The sequence below is a fragment of the Pseudorasbora parva genome, chromosome 21 (assembly GCF_024679245.1).
Source record: "Pseudorasbora parva isolate DD20220531a chromosome 21, ASM2467924v1, whole genome shotgun sequence".
Taxonomy (NCBI): domain Eukaryota; kingdom Metazoa; phylum Chordata; class Actinopteri; order Cypriniformes; family Gobionidae; genus Pseudorasbora; species Pseudorasbora parva.
This window is the reverse complement of record NC_090192.1, coordinates 7,751,393-7,769,033: the sequence shown is the minus strand read 5'-3', so window position 1 is coordinate 7,769,033 and position 17,641 is coordinate 7,751,393. Positions and strand designations below refer to the sequence as shown.

Sequence of the window (17,641 nt, the reverse complement as noted above, 5' to 3'; positions counted from 1 at the left end):
TCTGAGAAACGTAATTTATTTAAGCCACGGAACTTCTACATTATCTTCGTACATTATTGCTTTCTGAAAAAAGCTTCAACAACCTGTCTGTCAGAGACAATAACATACATAATACAAAACATATGCGTGTAAATTTGTTCTTCACTCGCTAAAATTTAATCGTAGTGACCGGGGAATACTTCACCCTGCATGCTAAAGAGTAGGGATGAAACGGTTCAGATTTTTCAGGGGTCTTGATACTTTGCTTAATACATCTGAGATGATTTGATAGATCCCAGATCTTCTAATCGTGATGACTGATCTCTGGCTAATTTGGTTCTTCATACAAATTTGTGGATTGAATTAAAATATCTGGATTGTTATCTAAGATTACTGCACGTTCCTGCGATCACTAAAGAGGCCATCGATACTTGAAACCACGATCAGCAATGTCAAGACAACATAATGACATCATATAATAATAAAAAAAGACACCTGGCAAAAAACTTGTCAAAAAAAAAAAAGGAAAATTACGATTTCTGGACCTTTATAAGGAATAAGCCAACCGACCAAACCGACATAAAAGTTATAATAGAAAAATGATAAATGTTTTTTAACATGATTCCCAATTATTTATATTCCCGATTTTATAGTATTTATACACCCTTTACTTTCATATTTCAATGTTGTTAATAGCAATTCATTTCATTTTTAAATCAATTTGAAGTAGATTTGTTACATGACTGCAATAATTAAAGTTTTTTTAAGGGTCAAGATCAAGTTATCTGCATCTCCTGCGCTGCATCAAACCTTCCCATAATATCCGTCATCACTCAGATTAATGCACGGCTCAGAGTAACGTTACTGCATGTGTGTAAGACTCCAATAAAATTATAAAGAAATGATTCCATCACAAATAAATCTCTCAATCAAGTGACTGTGTCTATAGAATTATACAGGTGCTGGTCATATTATTAGAATGTCATCAAAACAAAGTTTATTTATTTCACTAATTTTATTCAAAAAGTGAAACTTGTATATTATATTCATTCATTACACACAGACTGATACATTTCAAATGCTTATTTATTTTAATTTTGTTGATTATAACTGACAACTAAGGAAAATCCCAAATTCACTATCTCAGAAAAGTAAAATATTACTTAAGACCAATAGAAAGAAAGGATTTTTAGAAATCTTGGCCAACTAAAAAGCATGAACATGAAAAGTATGAGCATGTACAACACTCAATACTTAGTTGGGGCTCCTTTTGCCTGAATTACTGCAGCAATGCGGCGTGGCATGGAGTCGATCAGTCTGTGGCTCTGCTCAGGTGTTATGAGAGCTCAGGTTGCTCTGATAGTGGCCTTCAGCTCTTCATCATTGTTCGGTCTGGCATATCGCATCTTCCTCTTCACAATACCTATAGATTTTCTATGGGGTTAAGGTCAGGCAAGTTTGCTGGCCAATTAAGAACAGGGATACCATGGTCCTTAAACCAGGTACTGGTTGCTTTGGCACTGTGTGCATGCGCCAAGTCCTGTTGGAAAATGAAATCTGCATCTCCATAAATAAAGTTGGTCAATAGCAGGAAGCATGAAGTGCTCTAAAACTTCCTGGTGTACGCATGCATTGACCTTGAACCTCAGAAAACACAGTTGAGCAACAACAGCAGATGTCACCCCGAAACATCACTGACTGTGGAAACTTTACACTGGACCTCAAGCAACGTGGATTGTGTGCCTCTCCTCTCTTCTTCCAGACTCTGGGACCCTGATTTCCAAAGGAAATGCCAAATGTACTTTCTTCAGAGAACACAACTTTGGACCATTTAGCAGTCCTTTTTGTCTTTAGCCTAGGCGAGATGCTTCTGAGGCTGCCTGTTGTTCAAGAGTGGCTTGACACAAGGAATGCGACAGCTGAAACCTTTGTCTTGCATACAACTGTGCGTAGTTGTTTTTGAAGCACTTACTCCAGCTGGAGTCCACTTTCTGTGAATCTCCCCCACATTTTTGAATGGGTTTTGTTTTACAATCCTCTCCAGGGTGCGGTTATACCTATTGCTTGTACACTTTTTTTCTATAACATATTTCCCTTATTCCCCATGATAGTTTAGCCTACAGAACTAGATTGAGGGACCATTTAAAGGCCTTTGCAGGTGTTTTGAGTTAATTATCTGATTAGCGTGTGGTACTAGATGTCTTCAATATTAAACCCTTTCACAATATTCTAATTTTCTGAAATACTGAATTTGGGATTTTCCTTAGTTGTCAATTATAATAAAATTAAAAGAAATAAACATTTGAAATATATCAGTCTGTGTGTAATGAAGGAATATAATATACAAGTTTCACTTTTAGAATGGAATTAGTGAAATAAATCAACTTTTTGATGATATTCTAATTATATGACCAGCAGCTGTACACCTTTTACACAATATTATTTTATTTTCAAATAAACTTTCATATGAGTATTATTTAAAATTAGTATTGCCCCCGGTTCAGTAATGAACTCTTGTAATGAAGTAGCAGTGGCTTGGACATTCTAAGTATCACCTCAAGATGCAATCTAATCCTGTTTACATGAAATAAGCTGCTCCCGAGCAGGTTTGAGCTTATGGACCTGTTGCTATGACAGCAAGTCCAGGATGAGCGTCGAAGAACCAAACAATCCGAGATCATGTCAAATCGTCAACAATCAAATCCAGCTAACTGAGTTAGCCATGTAGGAAGAACGGACCCCAGGAAAAAAAGTACGAAAATAAAGTGACAAACCCTATTATAGATGCGTCGTCATATTTGAGATGAACCGCGGTGCAAATGCATGCCGAACAATGGGTGGAGAATGGCGCGGTTTGATTTTTTACAGAGAACCATTTCACCCCTACTAAAGAGAATAAATGCAAATCAGCCTGAAATAACCTTGCTGTGTTTAACATTGTGTTGTATGTTATGTTTTGGCGGATATTTTCTATGCATTCTGATTCTGATTTTGAATATTTGGGAACTTGACAGCTGATTTATGTTATAAAATGTAGTTTTCTTATCTTCTCAGTTGTTTAAAAGATTAAGGCAATAATCAAAGTTGAATAATATGCTGTTTAGTTTTCTAATAAAAGATGATATATTTATACATGTTACATTTAATTAACCCCATATAGCAGATTTTGACCCGTGTAATCTGTCGCACTGTTTCGAAGCAAAGCACGGCACTGTGTTCACGCAAACAGCTCGTAGTGTTTTCAGCATCTCATAGCGGCTCCATCTCTGATGAAATCCATATTTGCATGTACTGTGAAATCAACATGCATTTGAAAACACAACTTGCATTGTTAATTTTTACAGTTACAAAAAAATATTATTTTATCAATTATTTTCAATTAGTTTGATTTCCTTAAAACACCATGACACATGTATTGTAATGTCTAGGTGGTCACTGAAAACTCTTGCTTGGTTGATGCTCTTAATTTTGTTGTCATGGTGAACCATATTGATGCATTTAACTTTAACCTGGGTTGTTTCCCCTGGATTTTCTATATAAGACATTCTCATGGGTTAGGTTAAGTGATTTCAATACAGGCTTTTTACCCTTTTTGTTGTTGTGTATGTGTGACAGTGGAGGACTGAGTCAAATGAAAAGCAGCCTTTTTGTTTAAGCACACTGGGTAACATAAAACTGCCTCTGGGGGTCAAGGCTATTTAACATCTTCTCCACTTCACATCCCAACAAAGAAGTGGAGGATGTTTTTTTTTTTCTTATTATATTCCACAAAAAGACAAATGTTTCAGCGTACTAACGTTTCAGAAATAAAGCCTTGCAGTCACAACTCAAGAGGCTGGGGAAGTACAAACAAAATATGAATTCTGAATTATGAGTTTCATGTTTTTGTTATAAGTAGGGAATTGGAGAACAGAGTTTGTTGCACAGCTTTTGGAGATGGTTTAGTATGTCTTTGAACTTGACTGTCATGACAGGTTTTGTTGAGTCACAACTTGCTCTGGATTCTTGCGTAATTGTTTATCTCCCCTAATGTGCTAAATATTCTGGATTCTTCACAAACATTATATTGCTATAGACACTATTTATGTCAATTATTTGTGTGAATACAAATTGTGCCATAATGAGAATGAATATGAGCTGAAAGAAGTTTTCACTTTATCTGAAGAAAATTTGACTGTAAATGCTTATGCAAAATTCAGCACCACAATGTTTGAGGTGTTGTGGATGGTTTTCAAGGTGTTGCTAGGCAGTTGCTAGGGCATTCTGGATGGTTGTTAGGGTATTACAAGTCTCTTTCAATGCCTGTTGTCAGCCAGGCAAAGTCTCCACACTATCCACACAATTTGTGATATTGTTCAGGTTTGTAGCACAAATTACAGCACACCTTAATACAAATTCTGCCTTAACGTGGAGTTAAAATATAAATAGTTTAAAATAAGTTCCAAGCAATTGAAGAACTAAGAAAATAATTATTTACAATTAACAAATACTGTATAAGGTTAGTCACTCAGCTTACATGTTTTGTTTTATGCAAAAAAAAATTTACTTTGATATGATGCATAAATAATTTATAGCAATTAAAATGTAAGATAAATTATAATAAATATTATATTTTATGAATTTGTTGAGATTCCAAACATTAAGTATGAGCCATAGCAACATAAGCTGGCTTAATATAAATGTGTCTATATATAAATATTTCTATAGTTTTATGATATTATTTGTGGACTGTTCTGTCAGAATTGTGGATAACTCTAAAAGTGTGTGAGCTACTGTACAGAACATTCAATTAGCATTGTTTTTCTGTAGCGTTATTCATATTTAATTTTGATTAGTGGAAATTCACACAGAAAAATGTATTACAGTGCCATAGAAATCACTTATTGAGAGGATTATCATCTCAGAACAAATGTATTATTTATAAATAAACAAATAAAATAACACATTTACGGCTATTTCTAAATTTTAAATTTAAGTGTATGAGCAAAATTTGCATTGAATTGGCTGAGAAATATTGTCCTACATAAACATCATGGGACATCCTTTAGACCTTCCATAACCTTCAGAACGTGTGTCATTCATCCAGGTGCTTCCGAGCCACCGCATCCGTTGTTAAGCTATAAGGGTCATTTGCACCAAGATAATTGATTCTAATCTCACTGGACATCATTATCCTCTTACTGCCATACCAAAGGAAGACAACGTCAGCCTAGCATTGACTTTAGAATGTAAAAATAGATTTGGGTTTGAATGGTAAAGACATGCCTCTTAAAGTTCTTTAACAGAGAATTATGAAATATTTCAATATTTTTAGTGATACTTGTTTTTACAGTCAGATTACAGACTTTTTGTAAAAAAAAAAAAAGTATGTTTTGTTATATTTAAATCATTAAATACATTCTAAAAAAAAAACAGTTCCTAGGGTTGTGTTACTGTATTAGTAGGTTGCTATGATAACTGATAACCTAGTTTCTAAGGTCTAACACATGACTGTGTGAATAAGCCTTGTTTAAGCCTTGACGTATTAACTCTTGTGTGAGCTGCTGGCGGTGAGAGGTGCTTGTAATCGACACTGCATATGTCAGAAAAAATATAAGATGAACCAGCTAGAAGCATTTTGATTAATGTAAACATTTTCTAAACTTCAATAAAATATAAATGTTTTGCTAGTAGTTGATCGTGCAAGAGGTGATCAAACACTAGCAAGTATCCAGTGTTGGAGTAATGTATCACATGTATGGTAAGTTACGTAATACGATTACATTTTTCAAGTAACTAGTAAAGTAATGCATTGCTTTTACATTTGTTGAGAGACATCAGAATGTGTATTGTCAGTGTTGGGGGTAACGCATTACAAGTAATTTGAGTTACGTAATCAGATTACTTTTTTCAAGTAACTAGTAATATCGCAAGTTACTTTGTTTTCCCATTTATTGACTGACAGCCCTCTTGTCCCCATGTTGAGGAAGAATTTGAGTAAATATAGAGACACTATGTTGTGTAAACATAGTGGTTATTATAGTTCTTGATGAAATGTAAGCTTGCATTTAATAAAACAACAACAAAAAGCTGTGAAAAATGTAGCCGCCCTAAGACACATTACTCTTCTTAAAAAGGAAGTAATTCAATTAGTTACTTTTTAAGGGAGTAACATATAGTAATACATTACTTTTCAAAGTAACGTTCTCCAACACCACTTATTTTAGTTATAGTGTAATTGGGTATCTTTCACCAATAATTGTGTAGATTCTTTTAGAGTTGTTCCGATTTCCGATACTAGTATCGGCGAAGAAGAAATGAAAACGCGTTAGCAGTATGTCCACTGTTTAGCAGTATTTCAGACTGGAAATTTGGTACCAAAATTTCAAAAATGTGATGATACCAGTGTTTCTGTAGTAAGTTACCGACTCTGATGAATATTTGGTTCCCGCAACTGTGTTCAGTCACTTTTGTGCTTATCTAAGCCCAGGGCTCCAGATTGTACCCGAAAAAAATATAAATATAAAACGTTCGTACGTGCATGAATTTGTTTTTAACCTCATTCTGATTAGTGAATGTGGAGTATTCTAAATGGGCGGCTGCATGCTTGAGGTTACTCATTTGTATTAAACACACCCAACCCATCTCCATATAAGAGCTAGATGCGCTCTCGCCCGGATCCTCTGGCAATTTCATAGCGTGAGGGAAAAGCTTCCTTCTACTTGAGAATAGTTGTGCACTTTTAAACACTTTTTATTTTACTATATCTATTTACATAAATATTTTTTTTACTTAAACTATAATTTCGTTATTTTACTAACCCAACTAATCACTCACTAAATAGGTTGCACGTGAGAGAAAAGCTTCCTTCTAATAAGAGTTGTGTACTTTTAAGCACTTTTTAATTTAATATTTTTTTTTACATAAATATTATTTTCTACTTTAAAAAACTATAATTTCATAATTTTTTAACCCAAATAATGACTCCACGCTTTCTAGCTTATAGCCTATTGTTGCACGTGAAAGAAAAAAGCTTCCTTCCACTTGAGTTGTGTACTTTTAATGACTTATTTTATTAGCTTTACATAATTTTTTATGCTTAAAACTATAAGTTTCTATACTTTCGATTTTTTTTGACCCAACTAATTACTCATTTGGGCTCTGTATGTACGATTATAATGCCATTCAGAGTAAGTTCGTGTGGTTTCAGTTCTTATATTTTTTCCTACATTTAGAAGAAAAAAAAAGTAAATCTTTGGTGAAATTGTGATTTGTTCTTATAAACAATACGCACATTTCACACACAAATGTGTGCGTAGCATTCTTGGTGAATGAGACCCAATGTGAGCATGCATTTACTCAGTATTAAGTATTAAAAACAGTGAAATGCAAAGTCTATAACCTGAGATAATAAAATATGTTAAATTGCACACATAGTGCATTATGTATTTAATCTAACTTTATTAACCAATGTATTTGCTGCTGACCTTCAGGGATCCAATTCAACCATATTAAAGCCCCACTTGGCTACTTTTGCTCTCGGGGTCCCCCTACAGTTTGGAAAAAATAATGTCCTCAACTACTGTCGTAAGATCTGTAATCCTACAACAGGGGATGCCATCGCGCGTGCATTTGTTGACATGACAACCCTGATAGCCCTGAACTAGTGATGCGTCGGTCGTCTCATAACCCGCGGACCCCGTATGTCTATTTAATGGTCGCGGGTGCGCGGCGGGTTGTAAAAATATATACAGTGGTGCGGTGCGGGCCAAATAACTTCATAAAAGTGGCGCCGCGGGTCAGTGCAGCGCTAACAGGTCGCCTGAACACTGCAAGAGGAGTTCAGAGTTCTTCTGGCGGCGCGTGTGAAATGTCTTCATCCCAGGTAACGTTACAGTCAGTGGCATATGCTTCAGCATGTCATATGAATATAATTTCATGGGTTTTATTTTTTTCAAACGCCAAATAATCACGATGCTTACGTTTACAAGCCAGCGTCATTATAGTAGTCTATTGGTTACCGTTTTACAGAATCTATATGATACTTCAGTTCAATGTTTGAGTGGTAGGTAATCACCGTAACAAGCATGACAGCATCGGTCGGGCACGCCTCCTTCAGCTCACGCCGACGAGCAAACGCTGGTCACATGCTGATCCTCGTCCTGCCTTTAATCCCATCACTTTTTTGTTTCCTCTTATTGCTTTCCTCCAACAAAACCTATTCTTTCTTATTTGTCTCTGCTGCTTCGGACATGACTATATTATCCGACGAACAAAGTTGGGCTCGCACGTCCGAATTTAAGGAAGTGTGGGTGTTGGTGGAAGTGACGTATATGCCGTAAAGCAGTCGAATTTTGTAGTTCTTTTTGTTCTCGGGTTACCACCCGAAACCCGAAGTTTAAAAGTACGATTAAAAACGATACAGACCCCATCAGGCTATGGCAGACGTGTCATTCAACCTATTGTAAGTCGATTTATCATCACAAGAGTCTTAAAAAATATATTTTGAAGGTTGAAAAGTTACCTAGTGCTGCTTTAATAAGCAGAAAAGACTTTAGATAAACTTCACATTTGTGTTTAATTGTTTAGTTTTTATTACTGAAGTAAGAGTGTTGCAGAACTTACCTCTGCAATCCAGAATGAAAGCATATCTGAAAGGTTTGTTTGAGCTGTACCTTCTGTACAGGTGTGAATTCACATTTCCTTCAGCCTGAGGCTTATTCATTTTACTTTTGGTGTGAATGGGCCTTTGCATTAAAACTTTTGGCTTTTTGTTATTAAAAACAAATAAATTGGAAAGCCCAGCATAGGGGAAAAAAGTAATGCAAAAGTAACAACACAAAGTACTTTCCATAAACTGTTACTAATTAACACAATGAATTACTTTTTTAGGGAGTAACACAATATTGTAACACATCTGCTAGTATCTATAGCAGCTATGTCAGGCTCTAAAATATTTACAGTTTACTTTTGAATTTCACATTTAAAATAATGAAATACAATTAATTCATAAATTATTTCATATTTAATTTTACAATGTATTAAGCCAGTTGATTTTACAATGTATTTAGCCAGAATGTTTTGTAATGAAATTACCAAACTAAACTTCAACCAACCAACCAACCAACCAACCAACCTTTTTTTATTTAATATATAAAATATAGAGTTCAAACTCTCAAGCACTATAAAACCAATAACTGACCAGTAGTAACAGGCAGTTTCTCTATGAATCTGATTAAAATAAATGGTGGCCTGTGTAGTTTGATTGAAACGTAAATGTCCTTATCAATGTTAAAACCATTCTTACTAATATATAAATTATATTCATAGGTTTTAATATCAGGGTAAGGATGTAACCGCCTGGCTCCGCTTAGCAGGAATGGCTGATAAAACTGCCATTTGGTCTCCAACTGAGAGAATGAGAACAAATGTGCAGTATATTTCTTTTTTATACCGTTATCTATGAGTGATAAAGCATTCACAGAATGTAAGATTCCCCGTGCCCATAGAGTCTCTTTACACTACTGCAGTTCAGAAGAACACAAGAAGTACATTTTCAGGCTGTGAATGATCGAGCTGGATGGACACGGTGCTTTCTGGTGGGGTGGAACCCTATAGAGAGAACAGTGAGAACAATGAAGGAGAGGAGGAGGACGCACATTGATGCGTGAGCGGAGATAACTCAACATGCTGTGCCAAGCATCACCCAGCTTGCCCTGCACAGGTGTGCTGCCAGCTTGCAATGGCCTCGGCCTGCTGCAAACCAGCTGCCAAGGGACGTCCAGGATCAGGCAGTCCGCTGTTTAAGACAGCCGAGAAAGGGAACGGCGCGCCGCTTGCCGAGATCGGCCCAGTGCTCGCCAAAAACACGTTCATCACCCATTGGTGTGACATAGAAAACCATCTGGCTTCACGCTGAGAGACACGGCTTTAGAGAGAGGGGGAGGAGAAGCGGTTACGTGCAACCTGGAATAGTGTGAATAAGCTGTAGGTGTACGCTAAGAGGAAGAAAAGACGGAGAAGAACACATTTCTAGTGCTTTGACGTGCTGGGGATATCATTAGTAGGTTGTCAAAGTATGATATTTCTTTTTCCTTATTTTTTTCAACTAGGAAACTATGAAAACTTGTTTCCCGCACAGAATAAAAAAGATAATTTTAAAATGATCTTTTATCAAAAGATAATAAAAGATAATTGCGACTTCTTGCAATTCTGACTTCTTTTTTCAGAATTGTGAGAAATAAACTAGCAATTGCTAGTGATAAGGTGTAATTCTGAGGGAAAAACAAAACAAAATTTGTGTTTATTTCTCACAATTCTGACTTTATAACTCGCAATTACGTGATAAAAAGTTGCAGTTGCAAGTTATAAAGTCAGAATTGCGAGTTTATATCACGCAGTTCTGAAATTATAACATGCAATTACGACTTTATATCACACAAAGTCAGAATTGCGAGATATAAACTCCATCCGTCCATCCGTCCATCCGTCCATCCATCCATCCATCCATCCATCCATCCATCCATCCATCCATCCATCCATCCATCCATCCATCCATCCATCCATCCATCCATCCATCCATCCATCCATCCATCCATCCATCCATCCATCCATCCATCCATCCCAAGACTAGCATGGTGTTCTGTGTTCATAGAGCGTGTCACACGAGAGCGGTTAATCAGGCGGGCCATCATGTGGTCAGGTCATTTAACATTTTTATTCAAAACTGTAATTTCTCGATTTAAAATAATTAATCTAAAGTGTCCATCGAATGTACACTTCAGAATCTCGCTGGAAGTAGTATTTCATCCGGAATACGTACATACTACTCAGCTCAAATACTGTTTTTCACCTCCTATATAGTGTGGAAGCATGCATATTTGGATTCAGCACAATTCTTCTGATTTGGGATAGCAGCACATCGATTTGTATAGGCAGCATTATGAAATGAAATGATGTTAGCATTACAGTGTTATAGTATTCGCAGCACTGTTAGATGCACTTGTTCCTTTAAACTGGACTTGTGTTCCCGGGCTGTTTTATGCACAGTAATCATTCAGGCTAATGACTTCCAGGGAAAAGATGACTTATCGATCCATATTAGTTTATTTCCATTGCTCAAGGTTTGTGCTTTGTAGACCCTGTTATGTGTCTTAGTGCACCGACTATGGAAGCTATGACTGTGTTTTACAACACAAACTAGGAATATCAAACAATATTAAACAACAACTCAGAGTGGTATTTCCTCAAGGATTTAGTTTGAATTAATAATGTCCTACAGCTGTTTGAAATGAAAGGCTGAAGTGAGCGTGAGATGTTCTGCTCTACTCAGTGAACTGCTGCTGTAGCTCACGCAATGTGTTCTTATGCTGGCAGCTGCTTTAAATTACCTGCTGCAGCCAGGAAGGTCTCATTAAACCCACATAACAACACCAGGATACTGCTGTACAGTTTTTGTTTGCATTTTCTGACATCCCCCATGTAAAAGAAGTGTGCTTAATGTGCACTTGTCGTACATTTCGAATCTTAACCCATTTAATCCCAAATTTTTCCCAGAGATGAAATATATGAGTTTGTGTTGTATTTGTAAGTATATTAAACAATCAATGTCAATAATGTAAAAAAATATTTGAAAAGTCCATGAAAAAATTAGTTTTATCTCTGGTCACAATTGTGACCGGTGGTAGAACACAGGGAGTCTAAGTTGTTGTATATAAATACATAAATCTCCAGAAATTAAAAAAAATAAAGACTGGATTAAATTGTTGAAGTGTTTTATTCGATTAACAAATAGGTAAACATTGTCTGGCTCAGTTTCAAAAATAATAAATATTTTAATAAAATTATGGTAAAATAACACATTGTAGGAAATTGCTTAGAATGTAATCATTATAAATAACACAAAATACTTAAAATTACAAAATGAAAAAAAACTTTCAGAAATAAAATAATAAATTAAAACAAATAAACAAATTAAAATAAATAAACAAATTATTAAATATGAGCCTATAGGAAACATGTAACATGTAACAATGCCAAAGAACATAATTCATTAATAACAACAAATCGTCACAAAAATTATCAATCAACAGTTACAACTGTGTGCTGGTTTGGAACTCATGTAACTTGAGTAGACACCTTCCTAAGGACATAGCAGCGGGGAAAAAAACGGTGTCCTGGTGCGGAACTCATTGATTAGGTAACTCCCTCAGACGTTATGAAACGTTTTGAAGCACTCAATATGCATTGGCCTGGCACACTTTTCACAACCAAATGATGTGCGACCATCACAGACACGACATCTGAGAAACCTGTTCCCTTTAAAACAAAATTAACAATTACACAATGATTTCTCTTTTGTATAGCTTTTGGAACACATCTGCAGGTGTTAAATGTTATAATAAAAACAAATCTTCATATAAATCTGCCTACCTGTGTTTATCGGCCAGTGAGCAACACCATCAAACCTGGGAATATCAGTTACAGCAGCTGACATTGAGGATGGCCTCCCTTGTCCTTTTGGTGCAGTACCAAATTTTTTCAGGAGACTTTGGGCAACTACTCGCTGAAATCCAAGGAGATCATAGTCACCATCCATGACATCTCTGTGGAACAGCCAACTGTTGACCACAGCACTGTGGAGAGTCCAGGCATAAATTGGCCACCACCACTTTTTTGATCTTATTGTGCAGTGGTAACGGGACACCTGAAGATCATGTAGATCTACTCCTCCCATTTGCTGGTTGTAAGAGTGGATTATTTGAGGTTGTTGAAGGTACTCATATGCCTTTCTTTCCTTGTTCCATCTCCTAGTTGGTAACTCAATGTAGACATTTTCCACATTGCTTGCAACAGTGACCACACTGTTATCCCTCCACCTCACCAGTAGCTTTTCTCCTTCAGACAAAACTTCTGTGGAGCCCCTCTGTAGCTTTTGGAATTCATTCATTGGTTTAAATGGCACATCACACAACTGGTTTTGCCGCATGGTCCCAGTGCACCCATATCCTCGCTTTGTCATCTCATCAATCAGGGATAATGTGGTGAAAAGGTTGTCATGCGTGAAGTTGCATCCTCCTGGAACACCGGCTTGTTCAGCCAAACCCAGCACTACACTGGGCCCATGACCTAACCCAGTCTCTGGAAGAAGGGTATGCACTCCAGCATAAGGCTCCATGTGGTAGAGGTAACCCCCTGAGGATGCAAGGCTCCAAACCTTATAGCCGTAGCGGATTGGTTTTCCCTTTATGAACTGCTTGTACCCGTGGCGCCCATAGTAGGGAATCATACTTTCATCTACTGACAGCCATTTACTGAATGGCAGAATTTTGTATGAGCTATTTAGCTCCTGGAAGATTGGCCTCACCTTAAAGAAGGGGTCATTGTTGCACGTTGTGTTGTCCACAACATGGATGGAAGCCATAATTTCATCAAATCGGTTTCGTCTCATAGCATTGGAGATGCTGCTGTTGTGGACATCCCCATCTAGTGACCAGAGCAAATGCCGTCGTGGAACAGTACAATATCCAGAGGTGAGGAGCACACCATAGAATACAAGTAGTTCATCCATGCTTAAATTAAGAGGTTTGTTTTTGTTTTGAACAGAGTAGAGATTTGACATTTCTATGGTAAGATCTCTCAGAGATGAGGGGTACATTGCTAAAAACACATCCAATGGATTCGGATTTGTTGCTTTTAGACATTGTGCTGCAGTCGGTTCATACACAATGTAGTCAGGCAAATTGCTTTTTGCGGTTTTTTTAGACTTTCTGAAACACCTACTCTTGTTTTTCCTTTTAATCAGCTGAGCAGGGGTGCTTTCTGCCAAGGGCACTGGTATGGTGGTGGTAGTAGCATCTGAAGAAGGCAATACAGATGATGAGGCAACTTCAAGTTGTTTTGTACGATTTCTTGTTTGGATTTTGAGTTTCGGTTGGTGATCGCAAGCAGTTTCAGGGATGTTTTCTGCCAAGGGCGGCATGGTGGCAGTAGTAGCATCTGAAGATGGCAACAAAGATGATGAAGCAGATTCAAGTTTTCTTGAGAGACTTCTTGTTTGAATTGTGAGTTTTGGTTGGTCCTCGCATTCAGGTTCAATTTCCTCAAAATTATCATATCCAAACAGTTCTGCAGTAGAATTCAAAATTCTTGATGGTATGTGAGCTGAGTCACCAGTAAAATCCATGTCAGATGCATCGCTATCACAGTCGCTTTCTATTGCATCCTTCTCTATCTTAGGGACCACTGCTATATTACAAATTGCAGGCTCTGGATCATCAGTGTCAAGTAAATCCAAAACTTGACTTAAAGTCATTCTGTAAGAGAGTTCATAAAAATAACACAGAATTACATATGGGTAACATAGACTCCCTGTGTTATACCACCGGTCACTATTGTGACCGTCTTCATTTATTTGCAATTTGACAACAGAATAAAGCATGTTTTCATTTAATTTCAATGTGTATGTATAGATAAGCCTTTCATGATGATATGTGCAAAAAAATTATGAGCTCCTCAAAAAGGAACTTAGTATTCTTACCTGTCCTTTCTGAGCTTTGACGTCATCCTTCCGTTAAGACAGCAGTACCAGGAAATAAATGTGTGTGGTCACATGACCAAACTAACCAATCATGTTAGACCTGCCATAAACTCATATAGACATCTTACATTTTCATTATATATGAACATATGCTTCATAATATGAGTTACTTTTCAATTTTACACTAAAAAATGCAAGGAAAAATTGTGGTCACAATTGTGACCAGTGGGATTAAATGGGTTAAGTGTATACATTTAAAAGGCTACTTATATGTAGGGGTGAGCGGGACACAAATTGCGGGGTTAGTTGTAATGCACATGGTTTAAAACTTTCTACATGGATCTGGATGACGAAACGTAGTGTATAGTTGCCATATCAACATTATTTAGAGAAAAAAAATCTTTGGAAGATATCACTGAACATTGATTTAACCATAGCAAAATTTAGCGAAAGTTCCTTAAGTTTATTCTTCATCTCTGTTTTTTTAGTTTATTTTAAATGAGATAAATCTGATATTATTGTAATTTTAAATCTGTTATTTAACAGTTGATCTAAACAGCAGAAGACACGAGTTGGTTTTAAATCCTTGATGTGCAGGTGGGGCATGCTATAACACTGCGTTACAATGAGCCCCTGTTATGCTATATTCCATACTTTAATGAATTCTATTGAGAAACAATGAGAAAAAGGTAAATTAAGACTCAATTAGGAGTCAATGTTCAGAAATGATTAATTATTATTATGATTTGAAGTATGCTGTAAAGCTGTGCTTTGCGTGTTTGTTGTCAAACAAAAAAAAAAGTTTAAAACAATAAGGAAAACTAATTAAAAAAATACTCTGAACCCTAGTGAATTTACACAAACTGAGAAAGTCAAAAAGTGTTAGGTTGTGCCCCGCTCTCCCCTCTTAAAGAGCTGTATCATGACCATATCTTAAAACACTCAAGTACACTTAAATAGTTCACTATTCATTTATGTCTAATGAAACCTTTGAAAGACAATTTAATTGTTTTAAAGTAAAAAAAATGTGTTAACGTACTGACACTGTGTTTCAATAGAAATCACAGTAAAGCTAATTTTAGTTTAACATAAATGCTAAGTTAAATTTACCAGAAATATGCTTTAATCATGTTTCAAAGACAATAGAAGTAATTATATAAAAAAGTACATATACAGATAAGACATATAAAGTCCTTAATTGTCAAAAAACCCACTCTTAACTGATTGCATTTAATATAGATGAAAACTATAATACATTTCCGTTTAATAGTAAATAGCAAGTGTCCGAAAACAGTGCATTCAGTTTTTATATGTTAAAGGTGCAGTGTGTAATATTTATGAAGATCTATTGATGGAAATGCAATATAATATTGCCTACATAACTATGTTTTCAGTGGTGTATAAATACCTTGCATAATAAACCATTATGTATGTATTACCTTAGAATGAGCCATTTCTATCTACATAGACTTTGCGCCTCCATGTTTCTACAGTAGCCCTAAATGGACAAACTGCTCTACAGAGAGCTAGATACTCTCTGCTCTCTCAGACGACATCTTTGTCCTGTGTTGGCCACCGTAGCTTCTCTATGTGCTTCGAAAGGGAGGGTTGAGCTGTGGGCAGATACAATTCACAACATCACGCTAGAAGTCCTTAAAATGTACACATTATACCTTTGAAGTATATCCTTTAGTATGCTGTTCTTTTTCACAAAGGACAGTGTTATTATAGAACTATAAAATGAATGTGAATATCAGAGTTCAGGTCATTTAGTTTTGGAATAATTTGTTGAGACTTTTTTGAGTTCATGTTGAGTTCTTTTTCTGAGATGTCTTATAAAACTTTAGAAGGGAAATAAAAACACATCCGCTCTGCATCTTAAGTGTCTAATTAACTTTATCATTTCTTTCTAAACAAAAACAACTGACACTTGGAAAATATCACAGAGACTGACCCTAATTATATTTGCATGTGTGCCATTGTATTTGCATGTGAATGGCAAGAACAAGTAATTCATGCAGTTTTATTTAATAGCATAATGAAATGATTGGGAATATGCCCCTAATGCTTTTTGAAAAATAAACCGTGAGTACATATGATGTTTGTTTGTTATTATCACAGGAACCCTTCTGGTGGAGAACATGCAGATAAACGGGAGAGCAGAAGACCCTGACAGGACCATCTCTTTATCTCTACGGGACAACCATGACTACTGGGTCATTCTGGACCCGGTCAAGCAGCGCTTGTATCTCAACAGCACCGGACGAGTTCTGGACCGAGATGTGATTATCTGAAATCCTTTTGCTTTTCAAGTCTGAGACCACCATTGGATGCTTTTAGTGAAAAAAATGACACACTTTACCTTTAAACGTGAAAATAAAACATGGGAAAATTTAGGATTTTTTTTTTTAAAGTGCCCCTATTATGCAATTTTAAAGTTTGCTGACTTTGTTTTAGAGGTCTCCTACAATAGACTTCATGTGTTCAAGGTCAAAAACATTTTGTCATAATATACATTGCACATCACCTAATTTCTCAAAGAGTATGAAAATGGATAATTCGAAGGTTCAGTTCCTCTAAACCCCTAATTCCCGGGAGCCTACTCTACGGTGGCCCAGTAGTGCAACCGTACTAAATTAAACCACAACACAAAAAAATCGCCACAACACCATGAAAACAATAGCCTGGTTATAACCAGACCATTCTAAGTAGTAACTGAGTTATGGTCTGGCAAAGCTTCATAAACAAATAATTTCCAAAGGGGCGTCACCAACGACCGATGACGTAGGGGAGGGACGGAGAAACATCTGAGACAGAAATTATCTTTTTGTGATTTTGAGGAAGATGTTGCAATGGTTTCTGAAGACTTTTGCCGTTGTAAAAGAAATATGATAATAGCTGGTGTCCATCGCCACTCCATCAACATTTTTTGCAAAATTTGGAAAGCCTAATAACATCTCAGACCGAATGAAGCATCTCGGATTGACGGTCGAACAGAAAACGTCAAGCTCTTACTGCGTTTGCCCACGTTGTAAGGCATTTGTATTGCAATTAGAACATGATTTGCAATATTTTGAAAATAAAAAAAATATTGAAGAGTCTTTGGAAAATTGTTGCTCACAAACTTTATTCAAAATTCAGTCA

At 36.3% G+C, this 17,641-nt stretch overlaps 1 protein-coding gene across 4 annotated transcripts in view; it reads left to right on the top strand.

Annotated features, from left to right (window-relative positions):
- pcdh15b (protocadherin-related 15b) overlaps positions 1-17,641 on the top strand; it is a 321,029-nt gene that overhangs the window by 72,031 nt on the left and 231,357 nt on the right. For all 4 annotated transcript variants that reach the window (XM_067430706.1, XM_067430704.1, XM_067430705.1 and 1 more), the window contains one exon: positions 16,619-16,779. In XM_067430706.1, the coding sequence (XP_067286807.1) occupies positions 16,619-16,779 (161 nt within the window). The remainder of the gene's footprint in view (positions 1-16,618; positions 16,780-17,641) is intronic.